This window comes from Gracilinanus agilis, chromosome 3 (genome assembly GCF_016433145.1).
Source record: "Gracilinanus agilis isolate LMUSP501 chromosome 3, AgileGrace, whole genome shotgun sequence".
NCBI classification, from domain to species: Eukaryota; Metazoa; Chordata; class Mammalia; order Didelphimorphia; family Didelphidae; genus Gracilinanus; species Gracilinanus agilis.
Window position 1 is genome coordinate 89911476 of NC_058132.1, and position 20754 is coordinate 89932229.

The 20754-nt window shown below is 35.9% G+C and overlaps 2 protein-coding genes across 2 annotated transcripts; one reads left to right on the forward strand and one right to left on the reverse strand.

Annotated features, from left to right (window-relative positions):
* Positions 1-1124: 1124 nt before the first annotated feature.
* On the forward strand, positions 1125-2075 carry LOC123241172 (olfactory receptor 51H1-like). The gene has a single exon (XM_044668875.1). It carries the CDS (start codon positions 1125-1127, stop codon positions 2073-2075), a length of 951 nt encoding a protein of 316 aa, XP_044524810.1.
* Positions 2076-8416: 6341 nt separating this feature from the next.
* Positions 8417-9379, reverse strand: LOC123241173 (olfactory receptor 51H1-like). Its single transcript, XM_044668876.1, has one exon. It carries the CDS (start codon positions 9371-9373, stop codon positions 8417-8419), a length of 957 nt encoding a protein of 318 aa, XP_044524811.1. The 5' UTR covers positions 9374-9379.
* Between the last annotated feature and the right edge of the window lie 11375 nt (positions 9380-20754).

The window sequence follows — 20754 nt, forward strand, 5'->3', positions numbered from 1 at the left end:
TTTTATCTCCAGTTGTCAGTCTACCTTATGTTCAAAGCAGCTGTTGTAGATTATTAGTTTCAGGTGTTAATAGAAGATAGAGAAATATTGGAGAACTCTCCTTCACACAAGTAAATTTCTCCCAGGCCACACTTAATATTGAATAGATATTATCCTTTAGATGACTCAGGAGGATCTTTCCTTCTGTTCTTGAACTGGTGTTTAACATGCTGTGAGGTGGTGTCAGGACTTACATCCATTTCCAGCTCAGATAGTGAAGGCAGGTTAACTGAGAACTGAGATAAGGCAATATAAGTAATAATTTTCCTATTTTTATTGATGAGAAAGTTGGAGACCAGAGAAGGGAAGTGAATTGTCAGGGTAGCAAGGTTAGTTAGAGTCAGGATATCTCAATGTTCTTAGTAACTCAGAGTAGTCCTTTCCATTTTCCCAAAGCTGGTAGGGAGGTGACTTATCCATCAAAAGACAGACCAATTTCCACATATGATTAATAACTTTTAGAAAGAAATGATGGTATATATTCACACATGCAAATACCTGGAAATGAGTATATAGATTTGAATTTTTCTGTTAAAATCGTAAGATGCAAATACATGTCTAGAATATGTATATCTAATATTGTATACTCATATACAGAGTATAGAATACCTATATTTCATGATTATAGAGAAAGTATATCTTTGCTTGTAGGGAGTGCATTTACAGTGGAAATGATGATTTAAATGAATATTGTCCCAGTATTACACTGTTCTAAATTACATGAATTTTTTCTATTGCTTTTGCCACTACTCTGCCAATATTTAAACTGCAGAAATGAACATAATAATGATAGTGATCCAAAGGCTGAAGTCTTTAAATCCTTGTGTCTGGATTTTAGGTACTATTTATCTATTAAGGATACTGCTTTACTAATTGTATCCTTTTTAAAAAATATTAACAAGCCAACGATAATACAGATGTTAACATACTTGAGATCCAAAGGTGATAAAGTCAGGGAGAAAAACCTCTTGTCTCTATTCCCCTTCTACCCCAATCTAACTGTACTTTTCTATCTAGCCCATAAGAGAATGTTCTTTCTTTTCAGGAGCTGCCTCCCAAGCAGAGAACCTCTTTTTTGGGATATGATGCTTTCCTTGAATGTGTCTCACATCAATCATCACAGTTTTATACTGACAGGTATACCAGGAATGCCAGAAAAGAATCCTTGGATGGCATTCCCACTGGGACTCCTCTACACTCTCACTCTTCTTGGCAATTGCACCATCTTGTCCATTATTAAGATAGATAGAAGCCTCCATGAGCCCATGTACTACTTTCTCTCCATCTTGGCACTGACTGATGTGGGTCTCTCCATATCCACCCTGCCCTCCATGCTCAGCATTTTCTGGTTCAATGCCCCTGAAATCGCCTTTGATGCCTGTATCACTCAAATGTTTTTCATTCATGTGTTTGGAATCACAGAATCCGGGGTGTTGGTATCCATGGCCTTTGATCGCTTTGTGGCTATTCGAGATCCACTGCGTTATTCTTCCATCCTCACCTATGAGGTCATTGGCAAGATTGGATTGGCTGTCCTTGCCCGAGCTGTCTTTGTGGTCCTCCCTGCACCCTTGCTTATCAAGAGGCTGCCTTTCTACCATTCTAATGTTCTCTCTCATTCTTACTGCCTCCACCAAGATGTCATGCGACTTGCTTCTGCTAGCACACGTGTCAATGTTCTTTATGGTCTTATTGCTGTCATCTGTACTCTGGGATTGGATGTTCTTGTCATTCTTTTCTCTTATGTGCTCATCTTGAAGACCGTACTGGGCATTGCCTCATGGGCTGAGCGGTTCAAGGCTTTCAATACCTGCCTCTCTCACATCTGTGCTTTGCTGCTCTTCTACATACCTTTTATTGGTGCCACCATGGTCCACCGTTTTGGGAAGCACCTCTCACCCATTGTGCACATGGTGATGGCCAATGTGTATCTTTTACTCCCACCTGTGCTTAACCCCATCATCTACAGCATAAAGACCAAACAGATTCGTAAGCGGATAGTCCAACTTTTTTTTAGGAGAAAGGGAAGGACTTAGTGGATGGAGGCCTATTAGGGAGATGAATGATAATTACCAAGTAGTGTGGTCTAGAAGAGTAAGGAGATCAATAAGGACTTATCATGTTGATTATATGCCATGAATTATGAATACTATATAAATATTATATCAAATGATCCTCACAACATCTGTGCAAGGTAAGTTCTATTATGATAGACATTTTACAGTTGAGGAAAATAATAATAACAGAAGTTAAGTAACTAACCTAAAGACAAACAGCCAGGAAGCATTTGAGGCCAGATTTGAACTCAAGTCTTCCTGTTTCCAGGTCAAGTACTATTTCCTCTGTGACACTTATTTGCTTCTGGATTTTTCTAGTAAGTAGTACTAAAATCGCTGGGTCATCTGGACTATTAAAGGGAAATGGACATCTAGATTATTGCCAGAATTTATAATGCATTATATGTCATCCTGCTATGTCACTAAATGTCATCCAGCATTTACATATCATTTTATGATCATAAATATTTCCCACATGTATGTTTCATATGGTTTTTATAGATTTGTAATTTCCCAGAATTGAAAGGTTTCCTATCTAGGTCAACCAACAGCCAAAGCATAAACCTTATCAACAATAACTGTGAAATGGATAAGCCAATCTGTGCTTGAAGATCCCCAATAACCTTGTAAAGTGGACAGAACATTAATAATGATTAAAATTTTACAAATCAGTAAATTGAGAAAGAGCAAAGTAAAGTGACTCATACTTCTAGTAAATGGAAGAATTAGGAATTTCATAAATTTTTTCTGACTATTGAAATGCTATAATTAACTGATTTTCCTATTAAAATATATACATATATGTGCAAATGAGTATGTATATTTGATATATGTACACACATACATGCATGCATGTGGCGCATAAGATGTATACATGTGTTCAAACATGTGAACATGCCAAAGGCAATGCACATATGTGTTCATGTCATAAATGAACATCATAAGTACCTTCTATATTTGTTGATTTAATAAACTGCATGAATTATTTGAATTATCATTGATGAAGGGAAATGTTTATGTCATTTGGAATTAAACTTGGCTTTACTTCTTATTCCTTATATAACCTTGAGAATATTGCTTCAGTCTTAAATTTCCTTGTCTATAAAATAAAAATATTTCACCAGATGATCTCTAAAATTCTTACAGCACGGAATCCCATGGATTGGTAATCTCATTTGTAAACTCCATGTTATGAATTACATTAGGCATAACATCAACAAGTATTCCTGGAAGATAGGCACTATGATTGGCTCTTTAGACCTCTTTTTATAATAGGAGAGATGAAATCAATGAAGGGCTGAGAAAATACTTCTATGCAGAAAAGTTTAATTGTGTTTTATTCTTAGATAGTTATTAATTCAAGAACTCCTGTGATTAAAGTGCACAAATAGAAAAATAGATGGGTCATGGAGAAAACTCATTTCGTAATAAGTAATGGAAGTGGTCCTTATTCTCTTAATTTCTGGCCATTTGCTTCTTTTGAAGGGCTAGGTGTGGTGATAAAAGCCCGCTTCCATTCATTCATTCATTTTCCCCAGGCCAGTTGGAGAATCAGAAATCATTCTTTTCAATTCCAATGGAGTTAATAAACTGCTGCATGATTGTTCTCTGTCCCAAAACATTTCAAACTTTCTCACCATCTTTTGGTTCATATCACTCCCTATATTAACAATGTCCCAACCCATTTTTACAGATTGATATCCTGTTATTTTTTAAAACTCTGATAAAGGACTATGTATGATAGGAAATATTTTTTATTCACTCGAAGTAAAGGTGTATTCTTTTCCTCTATAGACTTCATTCACATATAGAATTTTGTTTGAACTTATATTATGCCATTATTTTGTTCTCTGCTTGTGTTATAGCCTACTGACTTACTGTTAATTCCATATATACAGAGATGGTCTCAATAACTCTCATTCTTGCACAACAGTAGACACTTAAGAAATTTGATTTTAATATAATTAAATTTTATCCATATGGAAAAAATTTCAAATTGTACAAGAGAATTTAATAAGGAATAACATTTATTAATTTAATCCTATAGGATTTAAATGTCTGATACATCTTTTGATGCTTAAAATAACTCTAAAAGAATTTTTCATCCACAATTCAAGTGGGATTTAGAAGTCAAAATAACCTAATTGCTAAATAATTGAATGAATGGGTGAGAGAATGAATTAATGAAAAGCCATGTATTAAGGAATTTCTATTGTGTAATGGGTCAGAAATAAGCATTTATAGAGTATCTATTATGTACCAGGCACAATGTTAAACATTTTTCAAATATTATCTCATTTGATCCTCATAACAACTCTACAATGCAGATGCTTTTATTATCTCCATTTTAACATTGAGAAAACTGAAGCAAAGAGGTTTTTTTAAGTTATTAAACATTTATTAATATTCATTTTCACCTGTTTACATACTTTATGCCCCTACTTTCCCCTTCACCCCCCGCTCCTCCCCACCCATGGCCGACCCACATTTCCACTGGTTGTAACATGTGTCCTTGTTCAGGGCCTATTTCCAAATTGTTGTTAGTTGCATTTGTGTGGTAGCTTCAAGTCCACATCCCCAATCATGTCCGCCTCAGCCCATGCATTCAAGCAATTGTTTATCTTATATGTTTCTTCTCTTGCAGTCCCTCTGAATGTGGGTAGCATCTTTACCATAAATCCCTCAGAGCTGTCCTGTGTCATTGTATTGCTGCTGGTACAGAGGTCCATTACATTTGATTTTACCACAGTATATCAGTCTCTGTGTATAATGTTCTTCTGGCTCTGCTCCTTTAGCTCTGCATCAGTTCCTGGAGGTCTCTCCAGTTCGCCTGGAACTCCTCCAGTTTATTATTCCTTTTAGCACAATAGTATTCCATCACCCACATATACCACAATTTGTTCAGCCATTCCCCAATTGAAGGACATCCCCTCCTTTTCCAGTTTTTTGCCACTACAAAAAGTGCGGCTATATATATTTTCTTACAAGTCTGTTTATCTATGATCTCTTTGGGGTACAAACCCAGCAATGGTATGGCTGGATCAAAGGGCAGGCAGTCTTTTATAGCCCTTTGAGCATAGTTCCAAATTGCCAGCCAGAACGGTTGGATCAGTTCACAACTCCACCAGCAATGCATTAATGTCCCAATTTTGCCACATCCCCTCCAGCATTCATTACTCTCCCCTTCTTTCATTTTAGCCAATCTGCTAGGTGTGAGGTGATACCTCAGAGTTGTTTTGATTTGCATTTCTCTAGTTATTAGAGATTTGGAACACTTTCTCATGTGTTTACTGATACTTTTGATTTCTTTACCTGAAAATTGCCTATTCATGTCTCTTGCCCATTTATCAATTGGGGAATGCCTTGATTTTTTATACAATTGCTTTTAACTCCTTGTATATTTGAGTAATTAGACCCCTGTCAGAGATTTTCGTTATAAAGATTTTTTCCCAATTTGTTGTTTCCCTTCTGATTTTGACTACATTGTTTTTGTTTGTACTAAAGCTTTTTAGCTTAATATAGTGACTTGCTCAGGGTCCCACAGCCGGGAAATGTCTGAGGGCAGATTTGAACCTAGAACCTCCCATCTCTAGGTCTGGTTCTCAAACCACTGAGCTACCCAGCTGCCCACTGTAATGAATAATTTTCAACAAGCTTGCTTCTTTGTCTAACCACAGAAAGATATTTAGTAAATGCCAATCAAATGATGTTTCAAAAGTTAATATGTGATTTTAAATGTTTGGGAAAATCATTATTAAAAAATTATCAAGCTGGGATTTTTATGCTTCCCTGGTTTCAAGTGATCATAATATAAACTTATATGTAAATGATCATAATGAAGATGAAAATACTGTCTCTTGAGAATCAGTTTGACTTGGCTCCAGTTGTCCCTACCAATCAAGGAGAAACATATAGAAAGCAAATGGAAATATCAGGTTGAAATGTTTAAGGGACTTTTGATCTGGATTGTTAGCATAATTGTCCTAAAACTCTTAAGATAGGAAAAGAGTAAGTAGATGGCTGGAATTACCTAGTATTGAAAGTTAACTAGGAGGGAATAACAGCTGGCTGAAAGGGAAAGTGATTCAAGGATGAAAGAAGGGAAATAGAAGTTTCTGAGGATGAGGTATGGATTAGGCACAAAAGGAACCTTCCTCGACTCTTCCAGATTATATAGATTTCATATTTTCTTAGTATATATAGGTTGTATCCCCTAGATGAATATAAACTGTATGAGATATTTTTCTTCTTTTTTTTATCTTTGCATTCTCAGCATCTAGCACAGTTCCTTACATAGAATGTACTCCTAATAATTGTTTGATTTTGTCTTATTTCCTAATGTCTTATGGTTTTACTAATTTCTATTTGTTCAAATATAATTTTAGGAAGTTATTTTTCCCCCTTGAGTTTTTGTTTCCTTTTCCCTTTGGACAATCCTACTCTTTAAAGAGTTATTTTCTTCAGGGTTTTTTTTGGCATCCATTTCTATTTTAACCATTCTATTCCTTAGGGAGTTGTTTTCTTCAAGATTTTTTGCATCTCAGTTTCTTTTTGTTCTATTACATTTTACATTATTAATTAATATTACATTTTATGTAATAGATTTTTATGGAGTTGATGTCTTCATTGAATTTTCCCCAGCTGCTCAGTTTTTCTGTAAATTCTCTTATTATTTTTAAAAACTTCTTTTTAAGTTCTTCCAGGGGTTCTTTCTGGGGCCTGACATTCTTTTACCCTTTCCTTGGAGGCATTGCATATTTCCTTTTTGGCATTGTTGTCTTTTCTGAGTTTATATTTTTGTCATTCCTATCACTAAAGTAACTCTCTATGGTCAGATTGTTGTTTTTTTTTTGTCTTTTGCTCATTTTTCTATTTGTTGTTTTTGTCTTTTCCCCCATTATTTTATCTATCTGTTGAGATTCTTCTTTATTCAGGGTGTAAAGGCCACATTGCTCCAAGCTTACAGAATACTTTTCTCTGGTGCTTGGAGTAGACCTGGCTTCTTTGTTCCTTACTATGTGTCTGTAGAAAAGGTGATCCTTCTTGCTTGCTCTGAGGAGGTTGGCAGCAATTTTGTCCAGTTATATTCAGCACTCTGTGCAACAAATTTTCTTGTTGCTTTGTGGACTGGTCTGGCCCACATTCTGCTACTTCCTTTCACCTGCCAAGTGGACTGGGCGGGGAGATCCCTTGCTGACACCTTAGTCATTCTGCTGCCATGTGGGAATGAGAAAGTTATTGTACTTCCAGATCTCCTTCTCTGCTCCCTTGTAGCCCCATAATTCTGCTGCCACATGGGATTGAATATGATCCTGAAACTCCAGTTTCCTCTCTCTATTCCTTTGTGACCTTAACATTGTGCCACCACATGAAAATTTGTAAGTTTCTTGCCTCTCTATATCTGTGTGGAATGACTCAAGCTGGCATCCTTCCTGTTCTGCAGCTTTGTTGCCTCTGGTGGATCTACTAAATGTTGGGCTGCTCCAATGAACTATGAACTTTTACCTCAACCAAATAAATTTGGGAATACAGTAAACATTTGTTGCATACCATTAAAGAAATAAAATTTTTAAATGTTGAACCAGATACATACGATTTTATTTGTGGTTTTGTTTTTATTGAAAGTTAATCTGAAATAGGTAGATAAGATACCCTGTTCTGCATTAATGAGACCCATTATGAAAAAACCTGGTCATAGTTTCTTTGCAGTGAAGATCTTAGATTCCTACTCTTCCTCTTTGTGAAAAGAAAATATCAGTTCATTCCCTTCATTACTTCTCCTACCTCTCTCTTTCTCTCTCTCTCCTTTTCTCTCTTTCTCTCTTTCTCTCTCTCTGACACACACAACATACAACACATAATACATACAGAAAAACAATATCTTCAGTGCATTTTGTCTTATATCCATCTTTCCAAATTTCCAATTTGCTTCAAAGATCATTTTTAACTTGTAAATAAGGCCATTCCCAATTTCACTAATACCTAGAGTCTATCTCTACCACTTAACTTGCATTATTTTTACATACTTTAATATGTCTGTGTTGTCCTTCCCCCCATCCCCAACACCCAATATAAGATAATTGAGGACAGGAAATATATTTTTTTCTCTTTGTACTCCCAATAATTGACATAATGGCTATGTATAGAAAGAGAGCACTTTTGAAATGTTTTTGATTGTTTAGTTATTGACTCATTCCATTACCAGCAGAAATCATACAATAGGTTACATGAGAAAAATAATGAAAACTTTTATTTTGACAGTCATAATTGTTGTTTATGGGGAGGAATTCTCACACCCCTTATCCATAACCTGCATGGTCCTAACTCTCCACAGTGACTTTTGTCCGAGTAAATATCTGTATAATCTTCCTTCGGATTTCCTTGGTCTTCACAGTGTAGACTATGGGGTTTAACACAGGGGGAACAAGGAGATAGGCATTGGCCATGAGGGCATGAGTCAGAGGAGATAGATGTTTCCCAAAACGATGAATAACAGAAACACCAATGAGAGGCACATAGAAGATGAGCACAGCACAGATATGGGAAACACAAGTGTTGAGTGCTTTTAGTCGACCCTCTCCAGAGGCAATGGCCAATACTGTGCGTAGGATGAAAATATAGGAAAGGAGGATAGAGAGTGAATCTGAACCTTTAGTGAAAATAACAGCAATAAGACCATAAAGGCTATTGACACGGGTACTGGCACAGGCAAGACGCATGACATCCTGGTGTAAGCAAAAAGAATGGGACAGGACATTGGAACGGTAGAAGGGGAGCCGCTTGATGAGAAATGGTACAGGAAACACCACACACACAGCCCGTGTAAGGATGGCTGCCCCTATTCTGCAGACTACCCCACTGGTAAGGATGGTACCATATCTCAGTGGGTTCCGTATAGCCACGACTCGATCAAAGGCCATCGCCACTAGCACTCCTGACTCAATGGCAGAGAAAGTGTGAATAAAGTACATCTGGACCAGACAAGCATCAAAAGCAATGAGTTTATAATCAAACCAGAAGATACCCAGCATGGTGGGCAAAGTGCAGAGGGCCAAACCCAGGTCTGCCAGTGCCAACATACACAGAAAGTAGTACATGGGGATGTGCAGAGATGTTTCAGATTTGATTGTAGAGATGATGATGCCATTGCCCAAGATGGCAATGGCATAAATGAAACCTAATGGGAGTGCCATCCAATAATACCCTCTTTCTAGTCCTGGGATTCCTTCCAGGACAAAGTGGAGGTGCTGGAAAAAGGAGTGATTGGTGACTGCCATGGGCAGGGTCAGTAAAGAGGAAGCTCTTGGAACATGTTCAACAGCAAACTCCTGAAAAATGGTGCAGAAACAAAGGTATGGGTAGGACATATGTGTGAAGAAGACAGTTTTGGTTTGGGCACCAGGAACAATCACAAAGAAATTTGATCCTCAGGGTAAAAATCTGGTTATCTCAGGGAAGGTCACCTATACATTAAACAAATGATACCATTCAGGGCAAATATGACTTTTGAATAACAGAACCTTGAGTGCAGGTTGTGGGAGCTCAGGTCATGGTCCTCACCAAGAAATGTATAAATCCTGAAGATTTGCCCAGTAATTGTAGACATTGTATCTATTAGCCTTTGAGATGGGTGTGGGAAAAAATGAGAAGCAAAAAGAAGTGGAAAGGGGAAAAGTAGATTTTCCTGAAAATCAATGAAATCGGTGAGATTTCATTGTGCAAAGCCTTTCCTAATTTTCCCTACATGCTAAAGCCTCTTCCCTAAATTATTTTGTAATTATTATATATAAATATCCCTTCCATATCACAGGATTTAGAGGGCATAGTGTTCCCATGATTTGGAAAATCCACATACATTTTTTTCACCTTTCTTTTGTATCAGGAAAGAAGTTTGATTTTTTTCTTTTTCTTTTACAGATACCTTTTTGCAAAACATTGGTTAAGCATTTGGTCATAGGCTAGCTGTAGGCCAGTGTTAAGATATCTCTACATTTCTACCCTTTGTGTGTCATCTTCTGGCTTCTTCTTTTTTTTTTTTTTTTTTTTTTTGCAATTTCTACCTTTTGCTTCTTTTAACTTTAAAAAAGAAATTGTGCATATTTATGATATTAAAAGATAAAATATGTTGATATATAATACTACATATATGTTTTTATGCATTCCTGAATTTCTCAACTTTTTCTGTGTCATCTGCTGGTTTTTGTCTTTCATCTGTGGCTTCCACCAAACTCCTTGCAAATGCCCGTTTAATTTCTTAAGCCGACCTGCAATATACTGAAACCATGATAGGTAAATTTGAGATGTGGAAGGGATACTTGTATATATAAAAGTGCATACATTTATATTTATAAATATATATATACGGTGTAATTGTGCAGTTGTCACACAGTGAGGCCCTCATCAGTTTCTACCTGAACTATTTTAACAGCCTTCAAATCAATCCTTCTGCCTCTACTCTGTCCCCACTCCAATCCATCCTTTGCTGAAATGTTTTTTTCTAAGGTGCAGGTCAGATCATGTCACTCTCCACCTTTCTTTGCACTCAGTAAATTTCGGTCACTTCCTATTACCTCCAGGACTAAATATAAAATCCTATGTTTGTCATATAAACTCTTCCCAAACTGACTCCTTCCTACTTTTTTAGTCTTTTGACACTTCATTCACCTTCATAAACTCTATGATTCAGCTTCACTACCAGCTGTTTATTACACATCATACTCTTTCTAATCATCCTTGTGATTGGATAGTTGGACTTTAAGTCAGAAAACTGCAATTTCCTAACTTGACTCAATTTCTTACTGGTTGTGTGATCTTGGGCAAGGTACATAAACTCTCTGAGCCTCAGTTTGCACTTCTGTAAATTGAGGGGGTTAGATAACACCACTTCTAGCTCTTACTATATGATGCTATAGTTTCTTATCTATGTGCTATTGCAATTGCTATAAATATTATTTTTCCACATCTCTACCTCTCAGATAATCCAATATCCCCCAAAAGTTACCTCATACCCTTCCTTCTCTACGAACCCTTTTCTAATCCCTTTAGCTGCTAGTGCCTTCTCTTCCAAAATCATTTTCCATCTACTTGTTTAAACCTTCTATATCCCTTGTTACTAATATGTTGTATCCTCCCCTTTAGAATGTGAACTCATTTGGGTTAGGGATTGTCTTCACTTTTTTTTAATCACCAGCATTTACCATATTGCTTGGCATATTGTAAGTTCTTTAAATAAATGTTTGTTGATTGATTGAATTAGAAGCTTAAAGAAAAGCATGTTATAATTATATTTAGTCATAACGTAGTTATAGTATTTGAAATCTAAAATTTAGATGTGGGTCATAAATCTACTGGGGTCCTCAATAGTTACGAAACTGCCCTTCAAGTAAGCTATACTACTACTAGGCCTATTCTCTAAAGCGATAAAGATTGGAAATACCTCTATAAATGGATACAGAGTAATGTGAGTAGAAAGAGGGGGAAAATGTATATAATGAAAATAACATTATAGGAGAAAAACAGTTTTGAAAGACTTGGGAACTCATCAATGCAATGGTAAGCCATGACTGAAGATGATTGAAGATTAAATGTTTCATTCACCTCCTGCTAAGGAAATGATGACCTTAACATGAAGAAGGAAATATAACTTTTGGAGGTGGCCAATGTAGGAATTTGTTTTGTCACACTATGCATACTTGTTTTGAATGTTTATTTTGGTGATGTGATCCTAGGTTAGTCACTTCTCCCCAGTGTTCAGTATCTAGGACTACCAGTTGCAGAGAAGATGACTTACTTTGTTAGAGAGGGCTAACTAAATGAGAAGGCTATGATTTAGAAGAGGTTAAGCTCTGAGAAAACACTGTTAAGCTTAGAGAGATCTTTAACCTTAGAGCAGTGATTCCCAAAGTGGGTGCCACCGCCCCCTGGTGGGTGCTGCGGCGATCCAGGAAAGCAATGATGGCCACACTTTATTTGTATTACATTCTATTCTGAGTTCAATAAATAGTTTCATAATTTCCAGAGGGCACTAAGTAATATTTTTTTTTCTGGAAAGGGAGCAGTAGGCCAAAAAAGTTTGGGAACCACTGCTTTAGAGGCTGAATGAAATCCCAGTTCAGGCTTCAGCTTAATGAGGGAGGTAGTGGGAAAACCTTTGGCTCTGGTATAACAGAAATTAATTTCAAAACTCATTTCTGAATTATTTTTCTGTGTGACCTTTGAAAAGTACTTAATCTCTCTGTTCATCAGTTTTTTTCATTTGTGGTAGTTATCTTAAGGGCTCTAGGTCTAAGATAATGACTTGAAATGATGACACACTATGCTCAGCCCAAGATTTCTGGGGAAATAATGTATAGAACCTGCTTTTATGGAGAGGGGGCTTCAAAGATTATGGATCCCAGTCATTTGCCCTATAAAAACCTTATCATCTGAATAAAACTTCCTTGTTTGTAGTTCCTGAGGATCCTTTGGACCTCTATTTAATGCATTGGCAACTCCTTAGCAAGTCCTAGCCTTTTGTGTCAACAAGACAATCACCGATCACATTGTCCTCAATCTCCCTTTTAGCGTCATTGGATGGTAGTCATCTGGTCATTGCTCTGGATTTTGATTGCTTATTTAGGGGTTAGAACAATATAGGCTATGATTCAATTGAGAACTGGCACATCTGACCTGATGGCTTTGAAGGAGACTTTGGGAGCAGAGGTGTTACTGTTTTAATCAGCGAAGAAAAGAATCTGTCTGGTATGTCACTCTGGTGTTCTTAAGCTCTATCTGAACAACTCCCTCCACACATTCCTCAAATTGAATCTCCTGAGCTATCTATCCTGCCATGAATTTAAGCCACAGTTGCTTCTTTGCTTTAGAAGCTACTGCAAGGTACTCTTTTGGTTCTCAGTTTACTTTTAGTATGGATAGACCTGGATAGGAATCTCACAGAAAATGAGAAATGCATGTTACTAGGGTGAGTGGAAGGAGGGCCTCCCCTGAGGAAATCCAGGACCTTTCAAAGTATCTAAATAGTGAGCTCATTCCCACTGGACTGACTAACTCTCTCTGGTGTGATCCCCCTGTTTTAAGAAAAATTCTCTGGTCCTGCCCAAGTCTCTCAACTGTGCCATTCAGTCAGTTTTCCTTTTCAAGTCTATGTTCTCTTTTACTATCATAGTGTGGTTCTTCCCTTTCTACCAAGAGTTTATTGACAGCCTCCAGATTTCCTTAGGGTTAATGTAGAAACTATACTATCCTTTTGAATTACTTTTTCTTTCTGAAAAAAAAACCCATAAAATTTATAAATGAGTAAAGCAGGGTTTAAAGCAAAAGAAAGGGAAATGGAGAAGGGGGAAAAGTGGAGAAAAAGGGAAAAGAAGGGAAGGGAAGGAAAGGGAAGGGAAGGGAAGGGGAAGGAATAAGGGTAAAAGGGTTAAAGGGTAAGGTAAAGGAAAAGGAAAAGAAAAAGTAAACTTTCAGCTAGAATCTGGGTCTGTCCTCAGAATTACCTTCTCTGGATATTCTGGCTGCATTGCTGAACCAGCCTCCTTCCCCTCCTCCCCTCAACCCTGATAGAGGGAATACTTACCCCAAACAGTAGGAACTCTAACAATCTTTGCTACTCTGTACAGAAAAAAATATAGAGTATAAGTGGGAGGTAATCTCAGAGGGAAAGTACTAACAGAGGGGATCAGATGTGTGAGGCAGGAGTTCAAAGAGGCTGTTGTTATCACTTTAAAAAAAACAATTCTGTTTGGCAAAAAGTAGAAGATTCTATGTTTTCCTAAGAAATGATAACTTATTGTAACCTAGAAATACCTGTTTGCATATTATTTTATTTCACATATAATAATAAATACTTCCATTTGAGTGGTACCTCTCTTTTTTTAAAGAAATATTTCAACACCCATTATTTTATTAGATTAACATAATATCTTTACAATCAAGTGGGCAGGAATTATTTTTTTTTAAAACTTTTCATTTTAGAATCAATAATATGAATTGGTTCTAAGGGATAATAGCAAAGGCTAGGGAAAGGGAGTTAAGTGATTTGCTTGGTCGCACAGCTAGGAATTGTTTGAAATCAGATTTGAACCCAGACATTCCATCTCCAGACCTGACTCTCTATACACTGAACCAACTAGCTGCCCCCAAGTAGGCAGGAATTTTTAAGCTATTTTACACAATCTCAAAGAAATCAAGGGTCTTGTCTAAGATAGAGGAATCCTTCAGTGAGCTGAGTAGAGCAGGAACTGAAACTTAGATCTCTTTACCTGGATTTGTGCCACCCCTCCCCACTGTCACCTTAAAACAAAAAATCCCAATATATATATGTACATATATATATATATATATATATAATTAATAACAGAAACAGGAAATGGAATTGCTTATTTGTCATGGCTAGCAGTGAAAACTCCCTATTCCTGAAGAGTTCTCTCCATGCATGAGAAAAGCTGTAGGATCTAAGGCAGCAGGACATAATTTCCAACCCTTCCCTTTACTTCCCTAAAGTTAATTTTCTTTTAACATCTGTTAATGTACTATGTCTCCTAGGTATCAAACACTATGTTCAGTACTGAAGCAATGTTCAATTTCAGTGAAAATAATATCTGCTCTCAACGGACCCAGATTCTATTGGGGTGGGGTGCGAGAGCACCATGTACACAGATAAAAAAACACAAAGCAAATGTAAAATTAAAAAATATATTTTTCAGAGCAAAGATTGATAGATGGGAATCAAAGAAAGATTTTTGTAGGAGGTTACACTTGAGCTAAACCTTGAAGTGAACTAGAGGTTTCAAAAAGCCAAAATGATGTGGGAGATTACTCTGGGTCTAGATAACGGTGTGGGCAAACTTATAGAAGTAAGAGTTGTAATAATGCATATTTTTGGTTCAGTCATTTTTTTTCAGTCAGGTTGGACTCTTCAAGACCCCATGTGGGGTTTTCTTGGCAAAGATACTGGAGTGATTTGCCATTTCCTCCTCCAGCTCATTTATAGATGAAGAACTGAGGCAAATACAGTTAAATGGATTGCCCAGGGTCACACACTAGTAATATCTGAGACCAGATTTGATCTCATGAAGATGAGTCTTTCTCATCCCAGACTCATCACTCTCTGCTACCTCTGTTTACAAAGAGCATGAAGTAAAAGAATTTGATTCTAACAAAATAGAGCAGACTTAACCTGTGAAATGATGGCAGAAACAGGTTAGAATCACAGAGTTGGAGATCTTATAAGTCATCTCATCTCAGCCTTGCATTTTAGAGGTGAAAAAAATAAGGTAACACTGAAGTGACTGGCCATCATCCAATCATACGAGCATCTCCCTCTTGGTGGAATGAGATAGTCACCTACAAAACATGATTTCTGGAATACCAGGAAGGTCTTCCTGCCGTGGAATTCCTTTGCCATCTTAAAGGCTTTTAAGAGAGGTCATTCTACCCTCGGATCAGGCTTAAATTGCAACTATTTGACACAAACAGTGACATCTGAGAGACATTTTGTTGATTGTCCTTTGCCCTCAAAAAGGGGTAGAATAGGTGACAGCAGAGAAAGACCTAAGATAGAATAGTTCATGTTATGAAACAGAGTGGATTCAGAGTCCAAGGCTCCCGGATGATTATATTCTTCGCACTACTCTTCCTGAACACGATAAATTCTTTCATGAAAAGTAAAGACTCACATGAATTCCCAGGCTTGCCATTCTTCTTGCTGGGGGTGAGGTGGTAGCTACACTGAGTATGGCAGGAGAGAAGGGAGAGTGTTCCTGGTGTCCTGTCCAGCCTCTATAAGACTCTGGAAGAAAAAAATAGTCATTCTGGAGAATAAAAATGAAAATGGTAGGAAGGAGGGAAACCAAGGCACTATTTTTCTTTGCAGAGAGAGAAAAAGGGCTCAAAGAGGAGAATGAGACTGACTATATAATCTATGTCCCTGTTAAAATAGGACTGCCTTCTAAGCTGACTGTGGCCCCAGCTATACCCTAGGACTCACCTGGTTTCCTAAATCAGAATTGAAGGAATGGAAGAGTTAGCTGAAAAGAACCTGGGCCCTCTGGGGAGACCCCGTAGTGTCAATAGCTGCAGAGTTGGAGCTTTTATTTCTTTGCAGACTTAGTCCCTCCCCAGGGGCAGGAGGTGGGGTTCTATCCTTTCAGGCCCTAAAGAAATCTGGGGTCCCTGAGGCTCTCCTAGATGAACTCCTCCAACATTAGTGAGCCAGACAAAGAAAGGCCAGCATAGTTGAAACTCTGGGAATATGTCACTCCAGTCAGATGTTTAACTACAGTTTCCTAGAAGGTAACTTCAAGTTTATATAGGAAACTGGTATAGTAGATAGGGGTCAGGAAGGCCCGGGTTCAAATGTATCCCAAGACAGCTCCAAGTGACCCAAATGAAAAATACTCTCCACCTCCAGAGAGAGAATTAAGAAATTCTGAGAGCAGACACCAGAGAGTATTTTTTTATTTTCTTTTTCTTTCTTTTTTTTTTTATCATGACTAATGTGGAAAGTTGTTTAGCATGACTCCCCATGCATCATGGGAATCATATTTCTTACATATATATGGGAGGTGTGGAGGAAGGAGAGAATTTGGAATTGAAAAAATTAAAAATTCAAAACAAATTCCATCCTTAGACATTTAGTAACTAGGTGATCCAGGGCAAGTCACTTGACTTCTAAATGCATCAATTTCCTTATTTGTAAAATGTGCATAATTATAGTATTTACATAAGAGCAATATTTTGAGGATAAATGAGTTAATGTTTGTAAAGTATTCATCACAGTCCCTGGCAGTTGGCAGGTGCTTAATGAAACCTCATTCTTTCGCAGATGCCTCCCTTCCTACTGCTGGAGTTCTTTGCTGGACAAAAACTCAATTCTATGAATATACTTCCTTCAGTTTGAAGTGATCTAATAAAAATTGTCTTCTATTTGAAAAATAATTTTATTGTACCTGATCTACCTCTCTCTTAATCTCTAGAGGCTGAGTATTTATATACACATACATGCATTTATTTTTCACTATGCGTAGTATACACATATGTATACATGTTTGTCTTTATAAACATATATGTATATATATACTAAGGTATATATAAAATAATACATAAAAATATAAAATAATATATGAAAATAAATTCATTTTGATTTTTAAATATAGGGATTCTTGATACAGATCAATCATTTTTCATCTTCTTGCATGTCACAGATCCAAATGAGAGTTTTATAAACCCTATAGACCTCTTTTCAGAATAACTTTTTAAAAATTGAAGAGAATGCTCCATTTCCAGTTAGAATTTATGAAAATAAAGATGTAATTTTACCCATCCACATTCATAAAAACACTGATATTTATCCATGGATATTATTAGGGTTGTCTAGACCACAGGTTAAGAATTCAATATTTAAATATGAATTGAAAAATAAATATCAAAGCCTTAATATTTAGTGCTAACAAGTCCTATTTTTTTCATCCCTTGCAATTGCTTAAAAATGAATTTGCACAAAATACAGACCTTGATTTGTTAAATTAGACATTGAAGAAATAAACAGTTCTAAATTTGTATTGTGTTATGAAGATAAAAGGAAGTTTGGTAGGAAAATGTTCCTCTTCTCTGTTGATTATTTCAAATTTATCTTATAGATAGCTTGTTTGTGCATGTTATCTATTCCACTAGACAGTTAGCTACCTGAAATCATGGTCAATCTTTTTTTTTCCTTTGTATCCTCAGTCCTTAGCATATTTCCTGTTTGATAAATAGGTGCTTAACAAGTACTACCTGTGGGAAAAGTCCCTTGCCCTCTTTAGCCTTCAACTCCTTTTCTATAAATATATTTTTAAATTAGATTTGGTCATACTTAAATTAAAGAAGGAATAGTTAGGTGACTTGTCCAAGACCTCTCAAAGAGTAAATGGCAGAGGCCAGGTTTTTTAACACCCAATTTAGCACTTCTTCCATAGTATCTCTCTATTTTAAGGTGTCTTAAAGCATCTCCACTTTAACTTTCTATATTTCAAAAATGAATATGCCAAGAAAAATAAAGTAATTTTTGTTCATGTAAATTTGTGGTATAGTGGAAAGAGCTCTGAGTTTAGAGTCAGTTGATACGAGTTCAAATCTTGGCTTTGCTAATTACTACCTTTGAGACCTTATACAAGTAATTTAAGATATCTATACCTCACTTTCCTCATTTGTAACATTTTTCCTTATTGTTTTTATATTTTGTATTCTCTTCTAGGAACACATGAGAATAGAGAATATATTTTTGTATTTTTTCCTGTCCTAGCACCTGTCTGGTGTTACGGGATTCTTTAAAATTTGGGCACTTGTAGAATTATTGGCTCATAGATTTAAAGCCTGAAAACTTAGAGCTGATTTAGTGCAGTCCTCTTTTGCTACAGATGAGAGAACTGACATCAGAGTCATTAAGTGATTTGCCCAAGATTACACAGCCGGGATTTGAACCAATGTTCTTTGACTCCATAGAGAGAGGGCTCGGCTTGCAGCAAACTTATAAACAACATGTGAAGACTCAAATGTGGGGGCACAGGGAAAGGAATGCTGGGAGATGAAATCCAAGGGTGTAAGATTTTCTAATTATACAGAATGAAAAAAATAGTCATGGTACAAAAGGTCATGTGATGATAGATTTCATGAGCCTGAAGGAATGGAGGAGGTAAAAGAATATGAGGATATGATGGGAACAAAGGATTTTGAAGTTATGAATCTTGGAGATTATATATTTGTTATTTTAAGGGTTTTTCAGGTCTAATGTGGGGCTTAATGTAAGTGCAAAAGCTATGTTATATCTCAAAAGCATATTGAGAAAGTATGTGTGTTTAAATTTTTAGAAAGGACATCAAAGTGAATATTGAAGTTACTGAAAATAATGGCAAGAGATGTAGCTGAGAGGACAAGTAAAAATGTTATTTTAAATTAATGAATTAATTTTTATCCCATATTTCACCAAAAAATTCAAGAATTTCCATTTACAAAGAGAAAGAAGATAGTACACAAAGCAATCATAAACCTCTTATGTGCTTAATTTATTTTTATTCATATCTGCATAATAAATCACATCCACAAATATACAAGCCCCTGCCTCCCCTCCCTGCAACACAGATAGTATTATCTTGGTGATCAATATGTTCTCAGAAAAGAAGTCTTTCATATTTTCACCTTCCAGTTCATGGTCTGGAGGTAACATTCACAATTTATTTTTCCAATATTAATTCTATAGCTGTGTATAACATTTTCTTGGTTCTTCGCATTTCACTGTTTTTTATCCAGTATAGTTCTTTCCAAGTTTTTTTTAATTAGTAAGTTCATCACTTTTTATGCCACAGTAGTGTTCCATCACAATCATATACAACAAACTGTTCAGTCATTCCCCAATTGTTATCCTCAATATACAATTCTTTGCCGCCACAAAGAGCTACTATAAATGTTTTGAAACATAGAGGTCCTTTTCCTTTTTTCCAAATCTCCTTGAGAAATATACCCAATAATGGAATTGCTGGGTTTAAGGGTATACAGGGTTTTATAACTCTGTGAATATAGTTACATGTTGCCCTTCAAAATGATTGGAGCAGTTCCCAGATCCACCAACAGTATATTAGTGTCCAAATTTTTCCACATCTAACATTTGTCATTTTGCCCTTTTGTCATTTTAGCCATTCTGATGGGTATGGAATGATATATTGGAACTCTTTTGGTTTGCATTTCTCTAATAAGTAATGGTTTAGAACATTTTTTCATATGTCTATATATGCTTTGTCTTTGTTCTTCAAAAAAATTCTGTTTATATCTTTTGATCATTTATCATTTATGGATGGCTCTTATTCTTATAAATTTGACAAAGTTCTTTATATATTTTAGATATGAGATCTCTATTAGGGTGAATATATAATATTCTACACACACACAGACACTCAATTTTCTGTTTTCTTTCCAATCTTAGCCACATTTGTTTTATTAGTACAAAATATTTTCAATTTAATGTACTCAAAATTATACATTTTACTTTTCACGATATTCTCCATCTCTTGTTTACTAATAAATTCTTCTATAATCCATAAATCTGATAGGTAATATGTTCTTTGCCCTTCTGATTTACTTTTATCTCCTTTTGTCTAGATCATGTATCCATTTTGATCTTAGTGAGTGGTGTAAGATATTTTTCTATAGCTAGTTTCTGCGAAACTACTTTCTAATGGTTCCAATAATTTTTACCAAATAATGATTTCTTAGTCTCAAAACCTTGATCTATGCTTTCGACAAATACAAGGTATTGTTTGACTTTCTTCCTTTATTTTTCATTAATTCTTTTGATATTCTCAATCTTGTTTTTCCAAATGATTTTTATTATTTTTCTAACAATAAAAATAATTTTGGTAATTTAATTGGGAGGACATTGAAAAAGTAGATTACTTTAGGTAGGATTGTGATGTTAATTATATTGCCTCTGCCTGTCCATGAACAATTAATATTTCTCTAATTATTTAGAACTGACTTTATTTCTGTAAAAAAAAAAAAGCATTTTATAATTATGTTTATGTAGTTCCTGGGTTTGTTTTGGCAGGTAGTTTGAAGCATTTTATTCCATCTGTGGTTATTTTATTTTACTTTTCAAGTTTCTTTGATTTTTATTTTGAATATTTTC

Excerpts from the sequence above, each read along its gene's own strand:
- LOC123241172 (XM_044668875.1), top strand. The coding sequence starts at position 1,125 with ATGCTTTCCTTGAATGTGTCTCACATCAATCATCACAGTTTTATACTG.
- LOC123241173 (XM_044668876.1), bottom strand. The coding sequence starts at position 9,373 with ATGGCAGTCACCAATCACTCCTTTTTCCAGCACCTCCACTTTGTCCTG.